A 26,477-nucleotide genomic window follows, 5' to 3' on the forward strand; every position below is an offset into this window, starting at 1 on the left:
CCCACTGTGGAGACCCAGCTGGGGGAGGACCACCCTCCACACAGTGTACCCTCCCAAGCTGAGCATCCACCCGCCGACCCTCAGGACATGGAGAAGATCTGAAGTCTCCTGAGAAGGGCGAATGAATGTACATCCACTCAAGAGACCTCGGGCTGAGCAGAGGGTGGGGAGGGGAGAGTCAGCGGGAAGAGCAGCCAAGGGTACCAGGTGCTGACACTCACTTCCTCCAAGTAAAGCAGGAGGAAACTGAGGGTCAGAATCCAAACGGCTTCCCCAAAAGCACACAGCTAGGAAGAGCAGGACCAGACATCATTCAGACACTCTCCTTAGATACTACAGTATATGCCCCACAATCAATAGTTACTATGATGGAGTAAAAGCAGAAAATGCCAGGAGGGAGGTTCAAATAAAATGTGTCCGGGTATGAGAGAAGGCAAGGGCACAGCATTTCTGTTTTATTCCCAGGCTCGGCGAGCAGAGTAGAACAGTCAGGAAAGGCATTCCTCTCTCGAGCAGAGCGTTCTGGGTGTTTACTGCTGCCAGGCATGCGTGCAGCTGGGGTGCCTGTGCTCCGAGGGACGGACGAAGGCCGGGAGAGGAAGGAAGCCCAGGCCAGGCGAGGGTGTGCCTACGGGAACCACCTGGTCTGCGGGAGGAGTGGCAAAGTCCTGGGGCAAGAGGGAGGGGGGAGCTGGAGCCGGAGCACGGAGGAAGCCCAGCCATCTGTCACCATCCGAAGCCCACAGGCAGCCCCGTGACTTCTCCCTGCACCTAGCAGGCCCTCGAGCCACATGGCTCAGCTACCCTATCTCACTTCAGTGAACACTTAAAAGGCAGCGCTGTCCTCTGGCATTTTCCCAGCTCCCTGGATGTTTAATGTCCAGCCTTTACATTTGCAAGGAGGAATTTAGAATGTCTGAAGCTGCTTACCAGTTGACACATGGTGTTTGCACATCTTAAAGAAAACTCACCAATGAACCCGTCCCATTCTCTTTGAAATACTGCAAAATATCCAACCATAACCAGACTTTTTCATGAAGAATCATAAGGACGCAGTGGACTTGGGCAGATGCAGGAAATCATGCTCCAGACTCAGGATGAGCATCTCACTGCTGACAGGACAGCCCGCGGGTCTTCCCCACCACGATGCACCAGCGCTGGTCCTGCCAGCTGGGCATCCATGCCCCCAGCTTTTGGAGACAGCTCCTCCACTAGCCTTTGAGGACCTGCCCCTCTTCTTCTCTACCACCCTCCTGGCACCGTCAATCAAGGTGGCCAAGAGGTGGCTGATTCCCTCTGGCAACAGGAAGCCCAAGTGGTGGCCCAAGAAAGAAGTGCGGTTCCCCAAAGACACAGGGGTCTTGGACCCCTCAGCGGCCCTGGTTCAGCCCATCGCCAGGCCTGGTTCTCAGACTGGCCTCCCATGCTCAGGACAGCCCCCCACATCCTTCTGGTAAATTCATCCGCTGGAATTTGCTAGAATGGGATTCCGATGTTTTCAACCATGGACCCAAACAGACCAATTTATCATGCTCCCCAGCTTAAAAGGTAAGCAAGTTCTGGCTATTCTAAGAGGCAAAGGCCACTTGCTGAGGGCAAAGATTGCCTGAATTTAGGAACTTTTTTTAGTGCCCTAAGTTCTGGAGGCCATTCCCAAAATGGCAGCCACAGTAACCTCAAAGTCCTGGGTACCCAGCCTCACGGACCGGTTACTATAGCCTCGGGCCTCTTCTCTGGGTATTTCAGTCCTTGGGTCTGTGTTCATCAGGTGTGTTCCCTGTCGCTACATACATACGGCCTCATTCCAGGGAAGATGCCTTCAGGAGCTTGGTCCTCCACTCTCACGTGGTCAAGCTCCATGGAGCTCTCACCACACAGTGGGTCCTGCGTGGGATCCTGGGGTCTGGTCCCACGACCACAGTCCCTGAGCACCTGGAGCCTGAGCCTGCACTTGGGAGAGACTGGGGGGCTGGGGGTGGGGACACAATCAGAGCTGGGGGCACAGGCTGCCCGCCTGGCGTCTCAGCCAGGAGACGTCTGTACGACCTCCAGGGAGCAGTGACACTTGAGCTGAGTAGTGAGGACGTCAGCTGGGTTAAGAAAAGAGGGGCACGCCTGCCTGGGGGCAGAAGCTGGACCACCAGAGGCCTTGGTGGAGCCCGAGGTGACAGGTGACCCCCAGGGAGCTGTCTGCAGAGGAGGCGCCTGCAGGGAGGGGCAAGACCACGCAGGCCCATTGCCAAGGGCCCTGGATGCTAAGAGAAGCAATTCCATTTTCATTTCTTTATTTACCCCATGACTTGTTCTAAAAAGGCTAAGAGGGTGAGGCCAGGAATTTCGACTTCACTCTGAAAGCCCTGGTGAGCCATTAAAGGCTTTTAAGCAGGGCAAGGCCTGGCCAGATTTGTTTTGGAATCTATTTATGGGTTAGCTAAGCTGTCAAACACGAATTACCACATCAACGTCCTCGGACATCTGAGCGCAGAAGCAGAGACGTGCCTGCACACACTGAGGGAGGCTGGTGAGGATCGCCGGTGCCTGATCACGTAAATATAAATACGTGTTTATTACACACTCAACCAAAGATGTGGGGACAGCACACAACCTGTGAAGCTGATCATAAAACATCTCAGCGGCATCCTACGGGTTATCACACTGTGAAAACTTGAAAAGCTATAAAATCTTTATTTATATGAAGAGCTCAGCAATTCTCAAGCAGGTTTGATGTGGGGGATTGCATGTTGCTAGGCCTCCTGGCTTTTTAACTAAGAAAGGCCTGTGAAAGGGGGCAAGCTCACGGGCATCCCGTGACAGCAAACCACACCACCGATGCTTCCTGAGCCCGCTGGGTAGGACGCTGGGTCCTCCACCCACCAAAGGGCATGTGCCCACAGGGCCTGTCCACATTCCAGATTCAGGTCACTCACCGCTCCTCACGTTGTGACACCAGGAATGGGAGACCTGGAGCAGTGGTCCCCAAAGTCCAGTGCCCCACCCAGCAGCAGCAGGGGCAGCCCCTGGGAACCTGTCAGGGAGGCGGCATCCAGGCCCCGCCCCGGACCTCCTGGCTCAGAGCCTCTGGGGTGCATCCGGTGCTCACACGCTGTCCGGGTGACTCTGAGAACCTCTGCTCTAAAGGCCACCAGCTCTACAGCCAGGCCCACGGGTGGGCCCGCCAGCCTGGGCAGGTGTACGGGAAGGGAAGCCACGCCTTACAAACCCGCGGTGACAACACAGCAGCTCTTGAACGGAGTGATGGGGACACAGGCGGAAGAAAACAACACATGCTATGTCGTCAGATTTCGTGATCTCAACCCTTTAAAACAGTTTGGTATCAAAGAGAAGCTAAGGAAGCCACGTTTGAACTAGAAAAGCATAAACAGGCCCAAGAAAACTGCAAAACAGACTTGAAGGGAAGTGACCTGACAGGGCCTGACCTGAGGAATGACCTTGAGGAATGACCCTGAGTGGACCAGGAGGGCCTGGCTCCAAGCACCACTGTGGACAAGAACCCCAACTCTGCAGAGGGGACCGGACCAGCCAGGAACCCCTCGCTCTTATGAACACACAGTGCACTTTTTATAACATCCCAAGCACTAATATTTCACGAATAATATATTCGTGAATGTTAATGTCCTGGCAAGGGAGACAAAGGGCAGGTTCTCTGACTGGTGCAGAAGTTAGTTGGCCCTCGAGGGGACACCGGGGCTGCTGAGCAGTGGCAGGACCCCAGAGAGGTCAGGGTCTACTTCCAGTTCAGAGGTCAAGGTCTGCTTTCAGTTCAGAGGTCAGGGTCTACTTCCAGTTCAGAGGTCAAGGTCTGCTTTCAGCTCAGAAGTCAGGGTCTACTTCTAGTTCAGAGGTCTCCAACCAGCAGTGGGCACACGGCACATCCTTCCTAACAGAGAAAGTGAGGCAGGAATGGGGAAGGAAATAGAGGGGTTATTTTTTTAGTCCTGTGTCAAAAAAAACAGTGTTTCCCATCCTTGCTATTATCCCCCAAAAGCAAAAAAAAAAAAAAAAAAGAATAAATAAGCGAACTCCCAAGCAGATAAAAGTCAGCTGTGCAGTACTTTGCTGATGTGGCAAGAAGTGACAGCTGACGTGGACAAGGGCTGTCATCTCCCCGACACACACTGAGCCCCACCATGAACACGTCTGTGAAAAGCTTTGTAGGAGCAAAATCCGTGATTTGAGGCAAGTACACAAGAGTTTTCTCCCCACCCTGTAAGTAAAAGAACTGCCAAGGGAATGCTCCAGAATGTGGAGTTGTCAAAAAGATTTAAGTATGAAAGTTTCCAGGAGGTTTACTCTTGGCCAGAGAACAAGTGAGTAATTTCCCTGAGCCAAGCAAAGGTTAATAATCAAACAAGTTCGTTAAGACAGCCCTGAGCTCACGCAGTTAGCCGTAAAGCGCTGGGTGGAATTTGCCGACTCAAGCAATTGGCGGAGGGACAGGAGAGAAAGTCACATCCTCACCCAGGAGCCAGTTTCCTAGAAGCCTTAGAGGAGAAGGTGCTGGCTGAGTCTCACACAGCCCCCGCCCACCTTGAGAGGCTGTGTCGGACCCAGGCGACAAGGCCAGCCTCCCTCACTGAGAAGTGCTTGATCCCTGAGAACATGTGGGTCCATTACCCAACAGGTAATGCCACTGGTTCCCACCTGAAAAAGCAACGTGTGCCAGGCTGACCCTTGGTCAGCGCAGAGCTCTGCTCTGCAGATCAGAGGCTGGCAGGGTCCACGGAAGTCCGGCTGGCGGTCTTCAGCCCAGCACTGTTGTGATTCTGGGCCACCCTGTGCAACATCCCTGGTCCCCACTCACCAGATGCCACCAACACCTGCCTCCCCAAAGCTGGGACAACCAAAACTTTCTCTAGACACTGCCACATGTCCTCTGGGGGCAAAATGTGCCCCCTCTCTTTGTTAAGAACCACAGATCTTAGCCAAACACCTGGATTGACAAGGAGCGAAAATGACGTCAGGGGGGTCACAAAGTGCAAGATACCTGCCAACCCATGACACAAAGATGGCAAATCCTCTCTTTCAAGGACAGGTGCTGTCCTCAAACAGCCTGCTGAACTTACGCGCAGAGCAAAGACGCTCAGACTCCTGGTGGGAGGGAAAAATCCAACAACCAATCTGGAAAACAGTTTGGCAGTTTTCTAAAAAGTTGACTATACACCCAACCACATCTCCCAGCCACTCCTTACTAGATATTTACTCAAGAGAAACAAAAGCGCGTGCCGATAGGAAGAACAGTACGTGAGTGTTCACAGCAGATTATTTGTAAAAGCCAAACCCTGGAAATGAGTCAATCCATATCCAACAACAGGATAAGCTGTGGGGAGCACATACAATGGAATACGACTCAGCGGTAAAAAAGAGCAAGCGACTGATACACACAACGACTTGTGTGAATCTCAAAATCCTGACACTGAGCAAATGAAGCCAGATGAAGAAAGGGTCCATGACTACGTGATTCCGCTTCTGTTAGATTCTAGTAAATGCAAACTAATCCACAGGGACAGGAGATCAGTGCGAGCGGGCGGGGGTGAGGGGATAGGTCACAGGGGGCAACGCCTGGAGATGAACACGTCCGACAGCGTGACTGCGGTTTTGGGGTGGCCCATCAACACTCATCAAACTGGAAACTTTCAATGTGTGCCGTTTCTCTTGCAGAAATTGTAAGTCTATAAAGTGGTAGAATAAAATAAAGTAAGTGCAGAAAGGGCACGGCAGCTGTAAAATTCACCGAGAGTAACTGTTCCGTCCCATGGGGGGTGGGGGGCCGTCACACGACCTTACAGGTAAGTCCTGCCTAAGCAGGTGGGGACGGCTCAGGTGGGAACTCTCGGCTAGCAGCGCTGCACCCCCTGCCCCAACACTGCTACGATGGATGCCGGGGGATGGGCGCACAGCCACCACCTACACTTCCCACTCCTTCCCCATCACCCAGGGGCCCATCGCCCCTCCCCGGCCTGGGGCAGGTACAGCGGTCGGCCCCCTGCACAGATGGGGACTAAGCCCCGCCTAAAGGCGAGTCCGGTCTGGCACAGAACAAGAAAGCAGACCCTCACCAAATGCCCTTGGCAGGAATGTTGTGGACAGAGCGCTAGACGGGAATCAGAGAACTGCCAGCCTGACAAAGCCAACTACAGGACAAGCCTGGGTGAGCCTCACCCCTCTCCGTCCCCAGAGCCACTCTCTGAAAGAGGGACGGTGCCGTGTGAGCCGCCCGAACACCCCTGCGGTGGAAAGCAAACCCTGCGCTGAGCCCCACGTGGAAGTCCGGCTCCGCTCCCCCATGAAGCCAGCATCGGAGCCGAGCACAGGACCCGGCCACTTCCGGCCCTGGCACCTGGCTCGGCATGACCTCAGGTCAATCATGTTAACTTTCAGGGCAGCAATTTCTCTATAAGGTGCTAATTATAGCTCAGAGGAAAAGTAACTTCTATTTATAGGTGTCTCAAATGAACTGCTTGCCAGCATCTTTATTATTAAGATGTCACAGAGGGGCTTCCCTGGTGGCGCAGTGGTTGAGAGTCCGCCTGCCGATGCAGGGGACACGGGTTCATGTCCCGGTCCGGGAAGATCCCACATGCCGCGGAGTGGCTGGGCCCGTGAGCCATGGCCTCTGAGCCAGCGCGTCTGGAGCCTGCGCTCTGCAACCAGAGAGGCCGCGACAGTGAGAGGCCTGTGCACTGTGATGAAGAGTGCCCCCGCTCGCCGCAACTGCAGAAAGCCCTCACACAGAAACGAAGACCCAACACAGCCATCCATCCATCCATCAATTAATTAATTAATTTTTTTAAAAAAAGATGTCACATAATTCGAGTGCCTTAAATTTAATAGCTATAGTTTCAACCACCTGGAATAAAGGTGTCACAGATGTTCCGAACTCAGATGAATTTTCAAAGCCACGCTGTCTGGAATCTCTCCCTCCTACCAGACTGGGAACCTGTCACCGCAGGCCACCAGCTTGTGCCACGTGTCCTTGCCGTGCAGTCAAAACCGCCAGCCAGCATCCCGACGCCACCAATCACAGCAACGGAGGAAAAGCAAGCTAGCAGCTGTGATTTTCCTGGTGACCATGGTGAGTAAAAGACACCTACAGGAGGAGCACAGAGCACAGAGAGCTCCTCATCCCCTCTGCAGACCCTGGGAGGATCTGAGAGGTCTCCTTTCTGGATCATTAAAAATGTCATGAAGAACCCAGGGGTAAGACGGGAATAAAGACACAGACCTACTAGAGAATGGACTTGAGGATATGGGGAGGGGGAAGGGTAAGCTGGGACGAAGTGAGAGAGTGGCATGGACATATATACACTACCAAATGTAAGATAGACAGCTAGTGGGAAGCAGCCGCATAGCACAGGGAGATCAGCTCAGTGCTTTGTGTCCACCTAGAGGGGTGGGATAAGGTGGGAGGGAGGGAGACGCAAGAGGGAGGGGAGATGGGGATATATGTAGATGTATAGCTGATTCACTTTGTTATAAAGTAGAAACCAACACACCACTGTAAGGCAATTATATTCCAATAAAGATGTAAAAAATAAATAAATAAAAATTAAAAAAAAATTTTTTTTTAATGTAGAAAGGTAGGTGGGAGGGGGAGGAAGGGGAGTTAGTGTGTGAGTCCTGAGTTCGAATCCAGACTCAGCCACCTCCAGGTGTGGGCAGATTTGGGCAAAGCTCTCAATGCTAGGCCTCAAGCTCCCGGCCCGCAAAAGGAGGGTTCTAACACCTCTGTCCTGGGGTGACCAAGTAAAATGACACAAAGCATGCTAAGCCCTTAACACAGGGCGGGGTCCCCCACGCAATAAACAGTTGGTGCTATTACAGATTTTATTAAGGGAGGAAAAGGGAAGAAACCAGGAGTGTGTTCATGAAATGTTTAATAGAAATTTCTGGAATCTGGAGCAGGAACAGCTGTCAGGGATGCCTCCAAGCGACGGTGTCACTTACAAGGCAAACCCGCGCCCGGCGGCCGCTGGGGCAGAGCTGCACCCCAGGTCCACTGGCCGAGCCAGACTCCTCTGCCAGGGCACCCAGCCACTCACCCACTGCCTCGTGCTGGCCTCCCCCCACTGTCCTCACGGTGCAGGGCATTTTAAAGTAGCTACTCATGTCCTCTGTTCCCCCAAACTAATTCATAACTGAAGTCTGAAAGGGAACCACTGCGGGAGGCAGAGGCTGGGACTCCTTAGCCAGCTGGCCTGGGAGCGAGCCTGGCCCACGGGACCAGCCGTCACCAGCCAGCGGCTCCCACGTGACAGGTCCCGAACAGCTGCCTCACTCGGGGCTTTCCAGGTACAGAAGCTCGGCACAGAGAAAGGTCCACACGTGATGGCAAAATAATCCCCCGATGAAAGAGCAGGAAGTTCTGAAGCAGGGCTCGGCTCCAAAGGGTGGGCCCAGAGCAAGTGTGGCCTGGCTGCTGGGGGGCTTTAGGGAGAAGAATCAGCAAGATGCTGCCGCAGCTCCTTCAAGCTCATAAAAAAAGACTGGAACCTAAAGAGTAGAGATCGTAACGCACAGAGAAAAGAGCAAGAAAACGTACTGGGCAGATGGCTGCGGTCTCTGTCCGCTGTGCCTTGCCCACTCGGTCCCTTGTCCACCACCAGGCCCCATTTCCCCCCTCTTTGCAGTGTCGGTAGAGGACAGAAGGCAGCATGGATCCGGGTGGAGGAAAACACGAGTCAGTGCTGGGCCTTCACTGCTGGCTTCAGGTCTCGGTGGTCCTGCTCGTGTGGACGCAGCTTCTCACAGCGCCTTACCAAGAACGGTCTCGGTGACATCACATTTTGAAACCAAGAGAGAAACTCTTGGCCAAATAAACTCAAGTTTCTGATTAAAATTTTTGTTTTTGTGTCCAGAAAGCCCCAAAAAGGCAATCTCAAAGTCATCACTCTTTAAGTCATGTTTTATTTCAATACTGGAACCCAGGCTTAACAAACCCCAGGAGCTGAATCTAACAGGAGTTATGTAACGGCAGCCAAGGTAACAGGAGCCATGGAAAGTGGATATTCCACACACAAGTTACTGGAAAAGTTCACTGCAATTAGCTTTGCACAGTATCTTCCTACAGAATTCTCAGACAGGAGTTGTTTAAGAATCAACACACGGTTGCAGCAGGATGGAGGCTCCTGTCCCCTATGGCTACAAGACTCGAACCCCAACCAAGACAGTCCATGCATCTCTCCATCCCTCACCTGCTAACGAGCATTGTCAAGGCTGACGGGACAGCTCTAGGGATAAAACAGAACAAGACAACGTGCTCCCGCCCTCTCGGGAAAAGACACCCTAACACATCCACGCAAACATCCACATTCACAAGTGTCATTATAAATCGCATTACATTTCCATGAGAGAGACAGCAGGGGATGGGGGGACACCAACAGGGAGCCCGGCTACAGGGGTGACCGAGGTGACTTCCCTGGGTCCCTGGGGTTTAAGGCAAGGCCCCAAGAACAAGTGGCTTTTTGATACTTAAAGAGAGTCAAGGGGGACTTCCCTGGCGGTCCAGTGGTTAGGACTCCGAGCTTCCACTTCAGGGGACACGGGTTCAGTCCCTGGCTGGGGAATTAAGATCCCACATGCCTTGCAGCCATTAAAAAAAAAAAAAGAAAGAAAAGAGAGTCAAGCCTTAAGGAGAATTTTGGTTGCCTGTTGTTGAAATAGACAAGCAAGACATCTGAAATCCTTCCACCATGAAAACGCACAGAGGCTGGGGCATTCCTTTTTTTTGTTTTTTAATTTATTTTATTAAAGTATAGTTGATTTACAATGTTGTGTTAATTTCTACTGCGGAGCAAAGTGATTCAGTTATACATATATACATTCTTTTTCATATTCTTCCATTATGGTTTATCATAGGATATTGAGTATAATTCTTTGTGTTATACACTAGGACCTTGTTGTTTATCCATCCTATATATAACAGTTTGCATCTGCTAACCCCAAACTCCCAATCCATCCCTCCCCTGCCCCTGCCAGGCAACGACAAGTCTGTTCCCTATGTCTGTGAGTCTGTTTCATAGATAAGTTCATTCGTGTAAGCGATAGCATTATGGTATTTGTCTTTCTCTGTCTGACTTACTTCACTTAGTATGATAATCTCTAGGTCCATCCATGTTGCTGCAAATGGCATTATTTCATTCCTTTTTTATGGCTGAGTAGTATCCCACTGTGTGTATGTACCACATCTTCTTTATCCATTCACCTGTTGATATACATTTGGGTTTGTTCCCATGTCGCGGCTACTGTAAATAATGCTGCTGTGAACATTGGGTATCTTTTCAAATTATAGTTCTGTCCAGATAGGAGTGGGACTGCTGGATCATATGGCAACTCTATTTGTAGTTTTCTGAGGAACCTCCATACTGTTCTCCATAGTGCTGCACCAATTTACATTCCCACCAACAGTGGAGGAGGATTCCCTTTTCCGGGAGCATTCTTTTTTAACGAAACTGTTAGAACGAGAGAATCCCTGTCCCATCAGCAGGTGACATGTTCGAAAGTTAAGCTTTCCCCACTTTGTGGGGAGAGGTGGTCACTGTAAGCAAGATAGAGGAGAGCATGGGAGGAAGGGATGGACACTCAGAGCCGCCCAGAAGCTCAATCCCTAGTCGAGTGACAAGAGGTGACAACTGAAATGTATTTTGTCATAAGTGCCCCTCAGCTAAAAGCCAGCCTGGACTTTGAAGAGATAATCATGACGAAGTGGAAGTTAAAACCCAGGGCTCAGGCTTCCCTGGTGGCGCAGTGGTTGGGAGTCCGCCCGCCGATGCAGGGGAGGTAGGTTTGTGCCCCGGTCCGGGAGGATCCCACATGCCGTGGAGCGGCTGGGCCCGTGAGCCATGGCCGCTGGGCCTGCGCACCCGGAGCCCGTGCTCCGCCACGGGAGAGGCCGCAGCGGTAAGAGGCCCGCGTACCGCAAAAAAAAAAAAAAAACAGGGCTCTGGCTGGATATTTTAGACTCACAGGCTCACCAAATGGAAATTTGGTTTGGAAGCAAAGGCAGGGCTGTGAGCTAAGATGGCTTGAAGGCTCGAGTCCGGGGAGAAAAAAGTCTGACCTGCCAGCATAACCTGGGTGCAGCCCGGAGACGCACCCTGTGACGTGCAGACAACAGCTCGGAGCCGTGGAGAAGACACTGAGAGACCATACAGGGGAAGGAATCTGCTGATTCAGTCCCCCTGAAAAGCTGCATGGTCAAAGGCCAGCTCTGGGCAGGATGTGGAGGGAGCTGCAGCGGGTCGATTGAGGAGGAGGCTGCGGACTAATAGCCCTTTGTGAAATCACTGCTGGCTCAAGGACAACCCAGAAGACATGCCCCATATGGGCCCAGTCTGGGGAACAGGAATTTGGGCCTAATCAGGTTCTGTAATTAACACTGTAGTTAACGCTGCTGAGACAGGAATCACACTATAATTTGGCTCCCAGTTCAGCCCAGGATGCTCCCTAAACTCATAAACTGGAGAGGTGAATGAGAGCTGAACTAGACACCTAGCATATAGGCCATACACACACACACGGGCTCGATAACCACACCTGCAGCATTTACCATGTGCTCACCGCGATGACAATGATACAGCACCGCCAGGATTACAGAGAGTTCCACATCTGTTTTTCCTATCTCTGGCTAAGTCTGGGGAACCAGGGTAGAGTGGAGATGTTGGAGATTATTATCACGGACAGGGTTCCTTCTGCAGACCCCTGCACACTCTCAGATGTCATAACAAGGCCTTCAACGTGTGTGCACCTGTTACACAAGGCACACGAGGGCTAGATCATCCACGTACTACATGGATTACATACACACATACAATATGTTTTCTTCCCTTTTTGGCTATTACTCTACTGAGTGAAATTTCACTCTTGGGTTTGTTGAGGGAAAGAAGACTGTGGGTGGAAGAACTGAACACAATGCCCTGGGACAACCTGGCTTCCTCTGACCAAGTCTTCTCCTGCCCACCCTCCTCATCCCCTCCTCCACCACTACCAGACCAGCTCGGTTCAGGGACTGAGGAGCAATGGATGGGACAGCGGCAGTCACTTTGGAGACTGGAGGAAGCTTGAGCTCAATCAAAGTTCAACACCATGGATTCTAGACTCTGAAACTGAGGCCGCAAGGGACATATGTGTTTCCCAAGGGTTCCATAGCAAGTCACTGAGGCCGGGGCCTGTCTTGGCTCCCCCAGCTAGGGTTGCCTGTCCCCCTACAAGTCACATAGAGTCATCAGATCCTCCACGACATCATTCTGCTTCCAGGAAGTGATCATGGTGTAACATGATCCAACAAGGAAATGCCTGTGCTCCATATCAACACATGGACTATTCCTAAAACCAAAGTCCTGGACAAAGAGGATGGCATGCCACCCCATCAACCAAAACCACCAAGGCCCAAAGTAGGGTTGCCCTCCCAAACACACACATGCTCAGCCATAGAATTCAAGTCAGAGCTCAATTCAAAGTGTCCCTTTGGGTTCAAGGTTGAACTGTATCGAGATTAACAACACACACTACTATATATAAAATAGATAATCAACAAGGACCTACTGTATAGCACAGAGAACTCTACTCAATAGTTTGTAATAACCTATGAGGGAAAAGAATCTGAAAAAGAATATATATATTCAGTTAGATATAATACACATATATTCAGTTATATATATATAACTGAATCACTTTGCTGTCCACCTGAAACTAACGCAACATTGTAAATCAACTATGCTTCAATAAAATAAAATACAAAAATAAATTTTTAATTTTTTAAAATTTTATTGAAGCATAGTTGATTTTACAAATTTTTTTTAAAAAGATTAACAACAAAAACTGTCCTTCTGAAGCACAAGTTAAACCAACTTCCCCTGCAGCAGGAGACACTTCACATTCAATCAACACTTAATAAGCACCTTGTCCCTGCTGTGCCTGCACTGCACCTGGTATCTGACACCATGACACCCAGATGGTATGGTTTCCAGAAGTCCTTTGGATTCCATGTAAACATGGAGCCAGCCTGGGAAAACCCTGCATTCTATTAAAAATGCCTGCTGAATTATCATCCTCTGGATGGAGAGATATACAAAACATTAACTAGCGGAGAAGCAAAGCAATGGGTAAAGAAGAGTTCACTCTGAACGTTCTTTCAACTCTTCCATGTTTGAAATTTTTCATCACAATATGTTGAGTAAAAGAGATTCTCCTCAACCTGTAGACAATGTTCATCTCTTTTAATTGCAAAATATCTTGCTCACACAAATCCCAGACCCTAGGCTGTGGGACACAGAGACCCAGAGGGGGTGCCTGCAGTCCACCCAGGGGGTGAGGGCTCCGTGGACTCAGGTGAGGGGTCTCCCTTGCCACGCCCCGCGCTACACAAAGCGCCCAGATGTCTATACTTCCCGGATGAGGAAGACTGCACCGCGCTGAGATTCTTTTATGTCCAAGCAGGTGACCTGGAAACTGAAAATCCCAGAAGTGCACCCCTTCAACCTGCATCCCCTCAGAAGTTGAAGGTGGGATTCTAGAAGAAACACAGGCTCTGGCGTCTGAGTCTGGAATTCTGAGCCACTTCAGAAAAAGCAACACTGCCACAAAGTCCAGACCCAGCTCGCCATCCGGGCAGGGTCCCCGAGACGCACAGACAGAAGCACAAGAGCCCACTGCCCATGACCTGAGCGCCTACCACTCCCCCCACCCCACAATTCTCCTGCCAAGCAAGGAGTTGAGGGAAAGAGCTTGGGGCTTCGGAGGTTTTTTTGGGGGGCGGGGGAGAACTCTAGATTTAGAGATCAAGCAGGAAGAGATAGATATATAATTTTTTTATGCCCCAGCATAAGATGACCAGAAGAGCAAGCCCAAATTGAGAAACCTGGGTAAAACTGAAATTATTCAAGTGAAAAAAAAAAAAATAGAAACACACTTTTTTGTGTGAAGACAGTGAGATTTCTTTGGGCAGAGATGAGAGTTTTCAAAGGCTTCCTTCGGAAGCGAGATGTCAAGATGCCCAGTCAGCGATCCCCTGCCCCAAATGGCATTAGCTCCCCATCTTCTGGGGCTCAAACAGCTCTTCCTGCAGGAGCTCCTGGGCTCCCCAGGGCCCCCCCTCCAGCCCTCCCAGCCCACTGTACCCCTGGCCCGAAGCCTGTGCCTGCGCTGACCTACACAAGCAAGCAGCCTGTTTGCCTCTGCGCTCCCAGCACGTGGCTCTACAAGTCTACGGATTAAAAACATAAAGTGAAAAAATAAATACACACCTAATAGACAGATACGGTATAGCTACAGAGACAGAGACAGAGAGGGAGACACAGACGCAGAAGAGATTTAGGCACCAGTCCAGCACCATGGGACACGTGCTCTGGGGCAAGCACAGGTGGCCAGGAGACGACCCGGCTGGATGAGCAGGACCGCAGGGCCACCAGAGTCCAGGCTCAATCTTACATGTCCCCCTGCGGACTGATTCAGCTCCTGGACAGCAATGCACGCTAGCTTCACTCCTAAGAGGTTGCCGTGCCCCTCAGACACCCAGTTAAGTTTCTGCAGGGGAGGAAGTGGCTGCCGTACATCCCAGATGCCTGCCCCTCAGCCTGGATGACAGACAGGGGTGACTCGTGAATCTATACATCCGAGCCCACCCTGCAGGGGCAGGGTCCTCCCACCACAAATCCCAGGTAACCGCCCTGCTGTGGCTGAGCACCCCTCCAGCCCAAACCTGAGGGCTTCCAGGGCATCTAGAGGTGGAATCCCCCCACACGGCCCCACTCCTGCGTTCCCTGGGTCAAACTTTGCTCCTTCCTCCTGCCCCCTCCACCCGAGACTCACAGGCAACGTCAGGCCTGCACCTGCACCCTTGGGGGCCCGTCTCTGTTCCCCTGCTCCCTTGCCCAGGCCCCCACCTCCCCTTGCAACAGCCCAGTTTTGTGGGGTTTTTTAATTTTTTTTAATTAATTAATTAATTTATTTATTTATTTATTTATTTATTTATGGCTGTGTTGGTCTTCGTTGCTGCACGCAGACTTTCTCTAGTTGCAGCGAGCGGGGGCTACTCATCATCGTCATGGGGCGCAGGCTTCTCACTGCGGTAGCTTCTCTTGTTGCAGAGCACTGGCTCTAGGCATGCGGGCTTCAGTAGTGGCAGTGCATGGGCTCAGGAGTTGTGGCTCACGGGCTCTAGAGCACAGGCTCAGTAGTTGTGGCACGCGGGCTCAGGAGTTGTGGCTCGCAGGCTCTAGAGCTCTGGCTCAGTAGTTGTGGCTCGCAGGCTCTAGAGCACTGGCTCAGTAGTTGTGGCATGTGGGCTCAGGAGTTGTTGCTCGTGGGTTCCGTAGTTGTGGCTCGCGGGCTCTAGAGCACAGGCTCAGTAGTTGTGGTACGCGAGCTCAGTAGTTGCGGCTCATGGGCTCTAGAGTGCAGGCTCAGTAGTTGTGGCTCGTGGGCTCTAAGCACGTGGGCTTCAGTAGTTGTGGCACACAGGCTCTAGAGCGTAGGCTCAGTAGTTGTGGCATGCGAGCTCAGTAGTTGCGGCTCATGGGCTCTAGAGTGCAGGCTCAATAGTTGTGGCTCGTGGGCTCTAGGCACGTGGGCTTCAGTAGTTGTGGCACACGGGCTCTAGAGCGCAGGCTCAGTAGTTGTGGCGCACAGGCTTAGTTGCTCTGCGGCATGTGGGATCTTCCTGGACCAGGGCTCGAACCCGTGTCCCCTGCACTGGCAGGCGGATTCTTAACCACTGCGCCACCAGGGAAGCCCCACAGCCCAGTTATGAACCCTCCCTGCCACTCCCCACCACCACCGGCCGCCACCACCATTTCTATCCTGCCTGGTAACAGCTGAGCATCATGGCACAACGTTTTCCAAATGGAAATCCATAATCTGTCATTTCCACGGCCCAATAATAAAAGCGCTCCAGCATGCTCTCTGGGGCTCACCGGGCTCTTCTCCATCCTCTGGCCTCTCCTCCCCAGGTCCCCGCAGGCTGCAGAGAATGGGTTCTGGATGCTCCACTCCTATTACCCGCCGGCCCGGAAAGCCTCCACTGCCTGATTCCCACCCAGCTTCCAAGTCCAGTTAATCCCACTCCCCTCCCCTGCATCACACCACCTGCTTATCCCAGTCTGGACCAGTGTGGCCTCCTGGGCTAGGTCCGACTGCGCTGGGAGAGGGGCTCCAAGCCCACACGTCTGCCTGTACCCCCAGATGCAAAGAGAGTGCTTTGCCCACTGTCAGTGCTCGATAAAATCTGGTAGATTCTCACACCGGCCACTTCCCATACTAAACAAAGTGAGGGTAAACCCGGCCCTCCCAACCCCCATCCCTCGAAATAAATATTTGCGTTTGTACAGCCACTGTTCACACAGGCACACACCCCTCTCTCTCTCTCAGGCCCTCGGGTCCTTACCAGCTTCCCGGGTTTGGCCTCGTGAGCGTGGCCTTTGTGGAGGGGGATGGGCGGCTCCCAGGACACAGCGGGAGGAACAAAGAAAATAACCCCTTGAGAGTAACAGAGAGTTGGCAACACTTCGCTGATCTTTTTCCCTTTTGTGTCTCCGCATAATTGCTACGAACAACAGAGACTGAAGAGCGCTAATATGTAACCATTAAGACCACGGATCAGTTTGGACGGGGAGTACAGAAGGAGTTTGCCTTCCGGTGCCAACAGGCACGCACAGGTCACCTAAAACCGGGTGCGAGGTGTGAGATAGACTCGGAGCTGGTCTGGGCTCAGCCAGGAGGACCCCCACTGACCACGGATGTGGGGCAGGAGCCAGGGAGAGCCGTGGGGACCCCGTTCCAGTCCCGGGGGAATCGCGCCATCTGCAGTTTCAAGGAAAACACTTCCTGGTGAAGGATTTCACTCTCACAGCTCCACTTACAAAGCTATACTTATTCCACTAACAGGGAATGAAGAGCCTATAGAACATCCAAAGCTAAAAACCTAATGTCTAAGACAGCGCCGGAAACGTATTAAGCACTCGACTGTTTCTGGACAAACAGTTGGAAGGAAGGAGAAGCGGAGGACGGAGGCAGCAGGCAGCCACCATCCTGAGTGTCTGCAATGAACCCTGAACAGCAAGGAAAGGTCTCCAGACGGGGCCCACCAACGGAGCGGGTTCCGGAGCAGCTGCGCTGACCTGCGAGAAGGGGTAACGGGACGCAGCGCTCGGCTCCCCGGCGTGCACCCCCCAACAGGAACGGGGACACGTGGGCACCAAAGGCACGGCAGCCCTATTCCCAGCAGCCCCGAACGTGAAACCACCCAAATGCCCGTCGTCGGGAGAACAGGTAAGTAAACGGAGGCAACCACCTCCAACCACATGCAATACAGATGAGTCTCGCCCTGCGCTAGCCAACTCAGGTTTTTTGATCTGGATGCTGGATGTACCCATGTGGTCAGTTTGCGAAAACGCCCTCCCTTATGACGTGGGCATCCTTGTGGATCTATGCTTTATGCCAAAAAAAAAAAAAAAGAGCTCAAAAAAACTAGGGCGTTTGAAGTGGTCTCAATCCCAAACTCCTAATAGTAACATATGGAAAATCAGAGATCCAGGCTTGATCGTCGAAGCTAAAACTGAAACAACTGTTTGTCTGAAATCAGGTTCACCGGCCTGACCTGACAGGAGCGGTGTCAGGACAGGAGAATACTGAGTCACTGCTCACAGCAGCACCCAGATCTTTGGAAACCACAGCAAAGGGTAGGCAGGCAGGCCCACGGAAGTCCCCTCCCTGGAAAACACGCCGGTTCTCCCCTCTCAGATAAGGACAACTGGAAACACAAACAGCAGGCTCTCAGGGCAATCCGCTCTCTCCAAATCCACTTCTATTTCATTACAAAAGGCAGCCAGTAGCTACCACCTCTGTAAGACCAAATCTTGCCGACGGCCACCATCTGCCCTCACACAGACTATGAAGGAATAAAAACTCTTTCAGGAAACTAAGGTGGGTCTTGTTTTGCTGTAGGTACTCACGAAAAAAATTTTTTCTGTCGTATGCTCAGTACTGCTGGTAGACTATGTCCATATCACCTAAAACTCACTGAATGAAAACTAAATTCACTGCCTGAAGATACCGTTCCCTCTTTAAGACTATCATCTGAGGATCCGGTGACAGTAGCTTTGTGTGCTAAGCTGGAAAGGGACATGGTTCTCTCTGCAAGAGCCTGCTGGATGTTGACGTTTCTAAGACCAAACATAAATCGTTTGTGAACATGGCCGGTAATTATTTGGAATTCTTCTCCCAGAACCATGAAAAGTGTTTCCCACCCTTTAAAAAAAAAAAAAAAAAAAAAAAAAGCAGCTTCTAACCAGGATGCTAATGACAACCAGACGGCATAGGCAGTTCTTGAAGATTACACAGTCACTTGTGTAGAAACACTGCACAAATACTCCCAACACTGCAGCCCAAAAAAAGACAGTCCGCATCAAACAGCGGGAGAAGTGTGAAATTTGCAAAGGAGCCCCTGGTTAAACAAAAACACCAGCCTGTTCGCAGAGAGCTCAGGGTGGCCACCTGTTCAGGGCCGGTGGCGAGTTCTGATTAGCAGAGTGGGAGAAACAGTATCAGAGCGATGACAGCCCCCGCTCGGGCCCTGGGCCCAACCCTCCAGCCTATATTTAGTCTGCTCTTTGTGGAAGTGTCCCAACCTCGCACACAGACAAGCTCTTTGGCTGGTTGCTCAAAGGGTACAGTAACAAATCTCTTCTGCTGGGGCAGGTACCTTCTCTCCTTCCCTCCCTGGCCGCCACATGCAACCACGGCAGCCCCTCCGGCCTGGGTCAGTCGTGAGCAGAGAGCACAGGGAGGTGAAGGGATGGGGCCCACTGCGACGCCAGCCCTGCCCCCGGATGGGTCATCACCGCGACCCGGTGCGCAGGCTTCCCACACCACAGGATGGGAGTCAACGTCCCCCTCAGCCTCAGAGGCCCGCGGCTCCCAGAAGGATGGGGCTCAGGGCAGCACACACCGGGCCTGGTGCTCAGAACCCAAGGAAAATCACAGATGCTGCAGAGATTAGAGATGAACATCTGCAGAGTACATTTTCCTTCTCAGAGAAAGGTACTTAACAAAGGGTAGGAATTATGTGGCTAAGCACCAGATCAGAACCCCCAACCCTGGATTTTAAAAATAACTAAGCCTGATCCGCTTTGCCAAACTCAATCACTTAGGCGAAGGCCTCAAAGAATCTGGAGTGTTGGGGGGGTGGGGGACACGGGTTTGCTGGAACGCGGAGAAACAAGAGACGGAACCAAATCGGTAGTTCAAACAAGCCAGAGCCAGACGCACGAACTGTAAACACCTGCAGGGTACACAGGAAAAAAGGATGCAAAGTAAGAGATTTTAGTCTTAACAAAATAAAAAGTCAGTTTGAGACCAAAAAAAAAAAACACAACCCACCACCAACGACAACAGAGGTGGTAGTAACAGGGCTCCAGGTTCTGCTGTGAAGGTTCCTGCAGCTGCCAGGGCTGCTTCTCCCTTCTGAGTCACTTCCACCAGGCTCCCCACACAGCCTTGTTAAGCTGCTAATAACATACAGCTCTCCTGTTTAGAAATGCTCTTTTAGCTGCACAACAAAAACAAAACGTATCACCTGCCAAATTATCATAACAGGTGAATACGGAAGAACCCCACTTAAACACACAGGAGACTACGCTAAAGATCAACGACCGCAGAGACACAGGAAGGGAAGTCCACAGAACCCCCGGACTGGGATTTACAGTCTCCCTCCCTAAGGGATGCCCTTGGCAACGTCCACCACCCACCAGCCACGCTCCTTGCAGGGCACTCAGCATCAGCACCATGGAAGCAGAGTGAACCTGGACTTGAACCCATTCAAACCTGGGCTTCAGGGCCTCCTCCACTGTGTTTAAGCTGTGTCACCAGAAGCAACGCCCTGGGCTCTTGGCCCCCGCCTGTCACCTACAAGGAAGGACAAGAGGACGCCCCTCAGCTGACGGAAAGCACTGCGCAGAGCCCTGACCCAGGGAAGATGCCCAGTCCACCGCCGGAGCTCCCTCCCCTCCCCGGCCATGCTTCTCAAAGTGCCGTCCCTGGACTGACAACACCAGCGTCCTCTGGAAACTTGTCGAAAGCACATTCTCAGGCCTGCTCCAAACCTACAGAACTAGAAACTCTGGGGGCAGGGCCAGCACCCTGTTTTCCCAAGCCCTCCATGTGATTCGACTGCGCGCTTAACTTGGAGGACCAAGGCTCTCAACGTTCCACTGAAGATACTACGTTACGTCAGCCACCCCGCCTGTCACTCATCCATCCCTATCAATGGAATCGATTCTGGGTCTGAAATTCACTTCCACCCAGAAGGAAGAAACACACCACCCTTTTGCCAAGAGCCAGGTTGAAAAAGTGGCTAGGATTAAGCAAGCACATCTTTTTCTTCCCCCTACATGCACTAGAGAAAACTTCATTTCCACCCAAACACCACACGGCATTTAGTTTCCACCCAGGCTAATCCACCAGACCCAAGAAATACCCCGGCCCTGACACCCGTGCTCTGGTGACAACTATCAAAACACCGTCACTTCTGCCAGAGGCTCAACATTGTTCAGATCACCAGCGAGGAACAAGAGGACCCAAACGCCAGAGAAAACACGAGCCCCCCTGACAAGCCACCCGCTCCACAAACAATTCCCGGGGGTCCTCCAAGGGCCAGACGCGACGCTCTGCATCACCGCGGAGATAGAACACCAGCACGGCCCGATTTTCCTCGGAGGGCCCCCAGTCCTTGCTGGGAGCTGGGGTCTGGGACAGACAGGGAAGATGCTGACTTCAGCCAGGCTGACGGGACGCCCAGAATCTGCAAGGGTCGGAGACCGTTAAGGTATGAAATTTAACTTGGAAGTGACGGACAGCCACCCGAAAATTATTTTGAAGGAGGAGACTGTGACACTCATATCAATAACGAAAAGGCCCCATATTTACAACTCGCATTAAGCCTGAAAGATTACGAACATAGTCAAGCGTGTCCAGGAAGGGTTATGCTCCTTCCCAGCAGGAAGGGATTTGTTCCTTAAACACACACACCTGCCCCAACCAGATTAAATAAATTCTTACAGGCAAACAAACTCTTACAGAAGTTTTGCCGGGGTAAGCAACCACACAGAGAACGTAAGACTTTCAGTAAGTGGCAGCATCCGCAACCCCTTCCTGTCTTGGGTTAAGGGGACACATGCTTGGGATGGTTTGTACACTCAGCCTGTGGGAACTATGAATAACCAGGAGCTTCATTCCTAGCTCAGAAAGGGCTAGAGAGCCAGCGATGAGGTTGACCAGCCCAGCCCATCTCTTTCCAGCAAGTTTCCTACCCTTTCTGGGCCTCCAAGGTGGCATCTGTATCATGGGATCATCACAGGATGGACTGAGATGACGCAGGTCAAGCACTTGGCACTCTGCTGTACACAGGGGCTCAACAGAGCTGCTGCATCGTGGGATGAAAGGGGCTCCCTGCCCCATCTTCCCAGGTTCCCCAAATGCTGGGGCTCGGCCCTGCAATGCCCCTGTGTAAGTGCCCTGACCAGGGGTGGCAGGCAGAGTTCCCTTGCCGAGGACTGGGCCACTGTGACCTCTCCAAGCCCTCCCAGGAAGCCATGCAAACCACTGGCGGGGCCAGTGGGGAACTCGGTTCCCCGCTCCCCGAGCAGCTGCTTGGTGAGTGTGGAGGCATGAATGCTGGTTAGGGGCTCGACCACGGCCCGGCTGAGTGAGCTGGCCGGCTTATCATTTGCATCACGGTTCTGCGGCAGGCAAGGTGAATTACAAGGTGCAATGGCTAACAGAGGCTTTACCTGTACTAGAAGAACAAGCTTTATTTAACAGGAAAGGCAGCTGACTCATTCACCTCAACCCCATCAACCCCAGGTGGGCTTTTTAAAGGAGAACTGGAGGGGGGACCCTAGGCAAGATGCTTGCTCACCCAGGAGGCAGGCTGGTCCCGTTCATTTCCAGGCATGGAGAACACCCAGGGTGCTGGCCACACCCCTGGGGGACAGCCCAGAAATCTGACCAGGTCAATCTGAAAACAACAGGCAATGCTTCCTTAAACTCCAGAGACTGGAGGAAAAAAATAAATCTCTCAAAGTCCGAAGTAAAGATATGAAAAAAACACTTTTTTTTTCTTTTTTTTTTTTTTTGGCAAGGTGATGTTTTAAAACAGGACTGAGAACTAAATCACATTCCCCATGCCTTCAAAGAGGGTCACAGACCCATTCAGATTTGGGGATCTTGGTGAGCTCTTTCAACTAAAATATATACAATTCGGCCCATCGTTAAGAGATTTTCCAGTCCAGACCCTCTTAGAATCACTTTGAAATAAGCATTAGCCGAAACATCCTCCCCTTTGACAAGCCCACTCCTCACTCCAACAGCCAACAGTTCTTGAAAGACTCTGGAAAACAGGGAAACTTTAAGTAAATTATGGCACAAATGCTGGAATATTACGCCAATATGAAAAATCGTATCTTTGAAATTGTTTCATAACGTTGAAAAGTGCTCACTTTATGCTAATCAGGTAGTTTTGTAAGTATGACTCCAACTTTGCTTAGGTACACACAGAGGCAGGAAAAAAGCCTAGCTGCATCTCCTCTAAAATGCAGGCATTTTCTGTTTGTTGAGACAAGCGATGTTTAAACCATTTGTTATGACGTGAATATACTTTCCTGATTGGAAACGGTCTTATTTTAAAATTCAGAGAGGTTTACATTTTGCTACTGTACCATCCTCACCTGAAAGGTTCCCTGGCAGGGGCAGGTCTGCGTGCGTTTCTCAGAGGTACTGTGATCCTCTGGGCGCACACTCAGCTACAGCGCGGAGTTAAATGCGTCTGCGGTCTCCGTACCCCACGGCAATGCTCTCCTGCTCGGTGTGAGTGAAGAAGCCATATCCTACACAATTGCACAAAGCTGTTTCTGCATGCTTCTCTCCTTACAGGAAAAATGTCATCCTGCCACAGTTGAGCAATCTTCTCAATTTCCAAAATATCAATGATGTAGATATAAATCACAACCGTATCTTAAAACTGGTAGTGTGTGAGAACATTTCATTATAACAAATGAACTTATATTTCATTAGGAGGGGCAGTGGAAGGTGCTTTGGGGGGCTGCGGACCTAGGTTCAAAGGATCCTTTGGTTCAGACCTGACTTTGACCTCAGTCAGACGTTCAGGAGGTCATGATCCTTCCCTGAATGAAGCTGGCCCACATTCTCTCACAGGGTTGGTACAGCCCCACATCAAGCTTATGAATGCAAGAGCATGCTTGCTAAAGTTCTATACGAGTAAAAAGGGGTATCGTTGTTAATAATAATGCAAAGAACAGAATCATATTTGAATGGTTCTTAAGCCTCATTAAATTAACCACAGCCCTGACACAATATAAACATTCCTTTTTCTAACAAAAAAATAATAGCATTGCCCAAGTCCCAAGCAGGATTCATCACTGATTCTGTGTCTTATTAATGATAACAAGATTTCCAGCCAAGAAGGGGCCTAAAGTCTGACATAGTACAGGTAGACAGCAAGCTACCAGAAACCACCATCCAGGAACCACGCAATGTTTTGGGTTTTTTAGAAAAGAAGGAAAAGAAAAGAAAAATGAAACCACATCCTCTTGCTAGAAGGTCAAAATGCTTTGCAGGGGGTGCCCGAGACCCCAGAACTGGGCTTCGCGATGGGGAATGAAAACGAGGCAGCATGAATCACACTCAGCTAGAGGTCTCTGTACAGAGACTAGGTGCCCTCAGCCAGGTGCTTTCAGTGCTAGTCACCAGCTTTCAAAGTGTTTCATCAGTCTCCTATGGATGCTGCCAGAGAGCTGCGGAGAGACAGCGGAAACAGGCACAGGAGCCCTTCACTTGGGTGGCCACGGAGCCAGAGCCCCGGCTCTGGAGGGACGTTTCTGCAAGCTCATCCAGCATCAGCAGCTGTGTGCCGGTCCCGCGGCCTCCCGCGAGTCTTGTCAGAGCCACACTGCAGCCTCTGCCTCTCGAGGAATCTGGAAGCATCTTAAATTGCCAACAGGGCGGCCAGGTGGTGCTCTGAGAGCCAGGCCCACATAAGGCTGGAGCACTGTTCAGATCCTCCCCGGAATTAGCAAGTCCCCTATGGAAACAGGCGGCCAATCAGCAGCCTGGCTGGGATGCTGTTCAAGTCCACAGGGCTGCCAAATGCCAAAAGGAGCAGCACCACCACATCCACCTTCACCTAACTGGTCAAGCGTCAAACCAAGACACTCTGGGGTGCGCAGTTCAGGCCGCACGGCGCCAAAGCAACGCTCTCCTGAGGCCAGTGCCCCCTCACCTGCAGATGGAAGGGAGCCGGGCGACGCCTGCGGCTAGGCTCCCGACACACTCCTGCCAGGCCTTAGAACCTTCTCAGTGTTCCTCAACTGTGGCCAGAGTGGCTTTTGGTTAGGACAGTTCTATATTATGGACAACCCACCCGTCAGTTCTTTTACCATCATTGACCAATGGCAGTGAGGAGGGAAGCAAGGGAACAAACCGGAAGCCGAAGAGCAGAGAAATAAGAGCCATGGTAAACCTGAGAAAACACAGGCCCAGGAGAGGCAAAATTCGCCTGAACGGCTCCGGAGGATCACTGCCTCGCCTGACTCGCAGGAAGGTTGGTGGCCTCCAGTTCCAGGTGTGTGAAAGTGAGACCCCCCAGGGAGGGTTCTTCTGATGTGACCCAGGACTTCTGGTAGAAAACACGCCATAGAGGAAGCCAGCTTCTGCACAGGGGCAGGTGGACCAGCACCGGGAAACGATGCAGCCTGCTGCGGGGGCTGGCTCTCCGCTCCGGCTAAGGTCAGCTCTCTCCACTGTGCCCCCGAAATGGCCAAAGACACCAAAGGGGTTGGCCCTGCCCGCCTAAGCACGCCAGCCAGAGCCTCGCCCCCAGCAGCAACACTTCTCAAAAGACCTCTTCAACGTCCAGCAAGACGCTCGGCCCCAGCCTGGTAACCTGTCGCGGTCCGGTGGCGCCAACCCCTCCGGCTGCCCCGGGGCTTGGGCTGGGCCGGGTCACTCGGGCGGCCCAGGACGCGGCCACACGGAGCCACTTTCTCACCGGAGACTCTACTGCCCATTAGCACATTATCGCCGGCGATCCATCTTCCCTGGCAGAGCTGGCGCGCGCTCGCCCGGCCCTCGGCCTCCCTCTCCGCTCTCGCCCGGCCTTGCGGAGTGAGACGCACCGCAGTGACCACTCGGCGGGGCAGCCGCGTGCCACGGCCCGGCGCGTGTGTACACACGCACGCACACACACGCGCGCGCCCGCTCCCCCGCGCCTTCCACAAGCCCCGCGGCGGCCCGGCCCTCACCTTCGATGGCGATGACGTGCTCCCGGATCTGATTCTGCAGCACCGGCTCCTCCACGCGCTCCAGCAGCTCGTAGATGGAGTAGATGTTGGGGTGGACCGACTCGAAGCGCTGGATCTCGGCCCGGATGGCAGCCGAGTTGGCCAGCTGCTGCTGGTAGTTCATGGTGCAGGCACCGCGCCCGGAGCCGCGCGCCCCCCGCCGCCGCCGCCGCCCCGCGCCCCGGGGCCCGCGGGCCGCCGAGCCCGGGGCGCCGCAGCCCCCGGGGAGCCGGGCCCGCCGGCGGCGGGCGGAGGAGGCGCGAGAAGAAAGGAGCGGGCGGAGCAGGCGCGGGGCCGGCCCGCCGACTCAGTTCATGGCCGGGACGCGCGGCCGGCAGGCGGGCGAGCGAGAGGGCCCCGGCACCCCGGGTCAGCGGGCCCCCATGGAGCGCCGCGGCGGGCGCGGCCGGCCCCGGAGGAGGCTCGCTCGGGCGCCTTCCTGCGCCGCAGCCGCCTTCCACCCCTAGGCGCTGCCCCGCCGAGCAGCCATTAAAGCCCAGGCAGCCGCCGCGCTCTGAGCGCCGGGGCCGAGGGCCGGCCCCCGGGCAGCGGCCGCGCCGCTCGGGGCGCCCGGCCGCGGCGTGGGTCCGCGCGCTGCGTGCTGCGCCGCCCGGCGCGCCGGGGCCCCCGCGCCGAGCCCGCCGTGCGCCGCCCGCCGAGCCGGTACCGAGCCGCAGGCGCCTTGCAAGCCCCGGAGCCCGCGCCGAGCGCCACCCGCCGCCTGCCCGGCCAGCCCCCTCCCTGGCACGCAGGGCTCCGGCCCACGTCGGCCCCGCCTCCGCCCTCGCCCCGCCCGCCCGCGCGCTTGCCGCTCGCCGCTCGCGGCCCGCCGCCCGCCGCCGCTGCGTCCTCCCCGGCGCTTCCCAGCGCGCCGGATCCCGGTGAATTGCGCCAGGCTCCGCCCCGCGCCTGCCCCTAGGCTTCCTGGGACTTGTAGTCCGCGTCGCGCCGCGTCGGCGCCCCGCCGGGACCGCGGGGAGGAGGCGCGCACGACCCCCGGGGCCCGCGTGCGGCCGGGGCCCCGGGGACGAGGGGCCGGGCTGACAGGCTCGCAGACCCGCGACGCGGCCGGGTCCCTGTCCCAGCCTCTCCACGAGTCTTTGCGCTGCC

General features: G+C 53.3%; 1 protein-coding gene across 2 annotated transcripts in view; it reads right to left on the reverse strand.

The window, feature by feature from the left end:
- AGAP1 (ArfGAP with GTPase domain, ankyrin repeat and PH domain 1) overlaps nucleotides 1-25,491 on the reverse strand; it is a gene marked incomplete at both ends in the record, with an annotated part of 558,849 nt that extends 533,358 nt beyond the window's left edge. For both annotated transcript variants that reach the window (XM_079710781.1, XM_079710780.1), the window contains one exon: nucleotides 25,329-25,491. In XM_079710781.1, coding sequence (XP_079566907.1) covers nucleotides 25,329-25,491 — 163 coding nt within the window. The remainder of the gene's footprint in view (nucleotides 1-25,328) is intronic.
- Nucleotides 25,492-26,477: the final 986 nt, after the last annotated feature.

Source organism: Hyperoodon ampullatus (genome assembly GCF_949752795.1).
Source record: "Hyperoodon ampullatus genome assembly, chromosome: 8".
NCBI lineage: Eukaryota > Metazoa > Chordata > Mammalia > Artiodactyla > Ziphiidae > Hyperoodon > Hyperoodon ampullatus.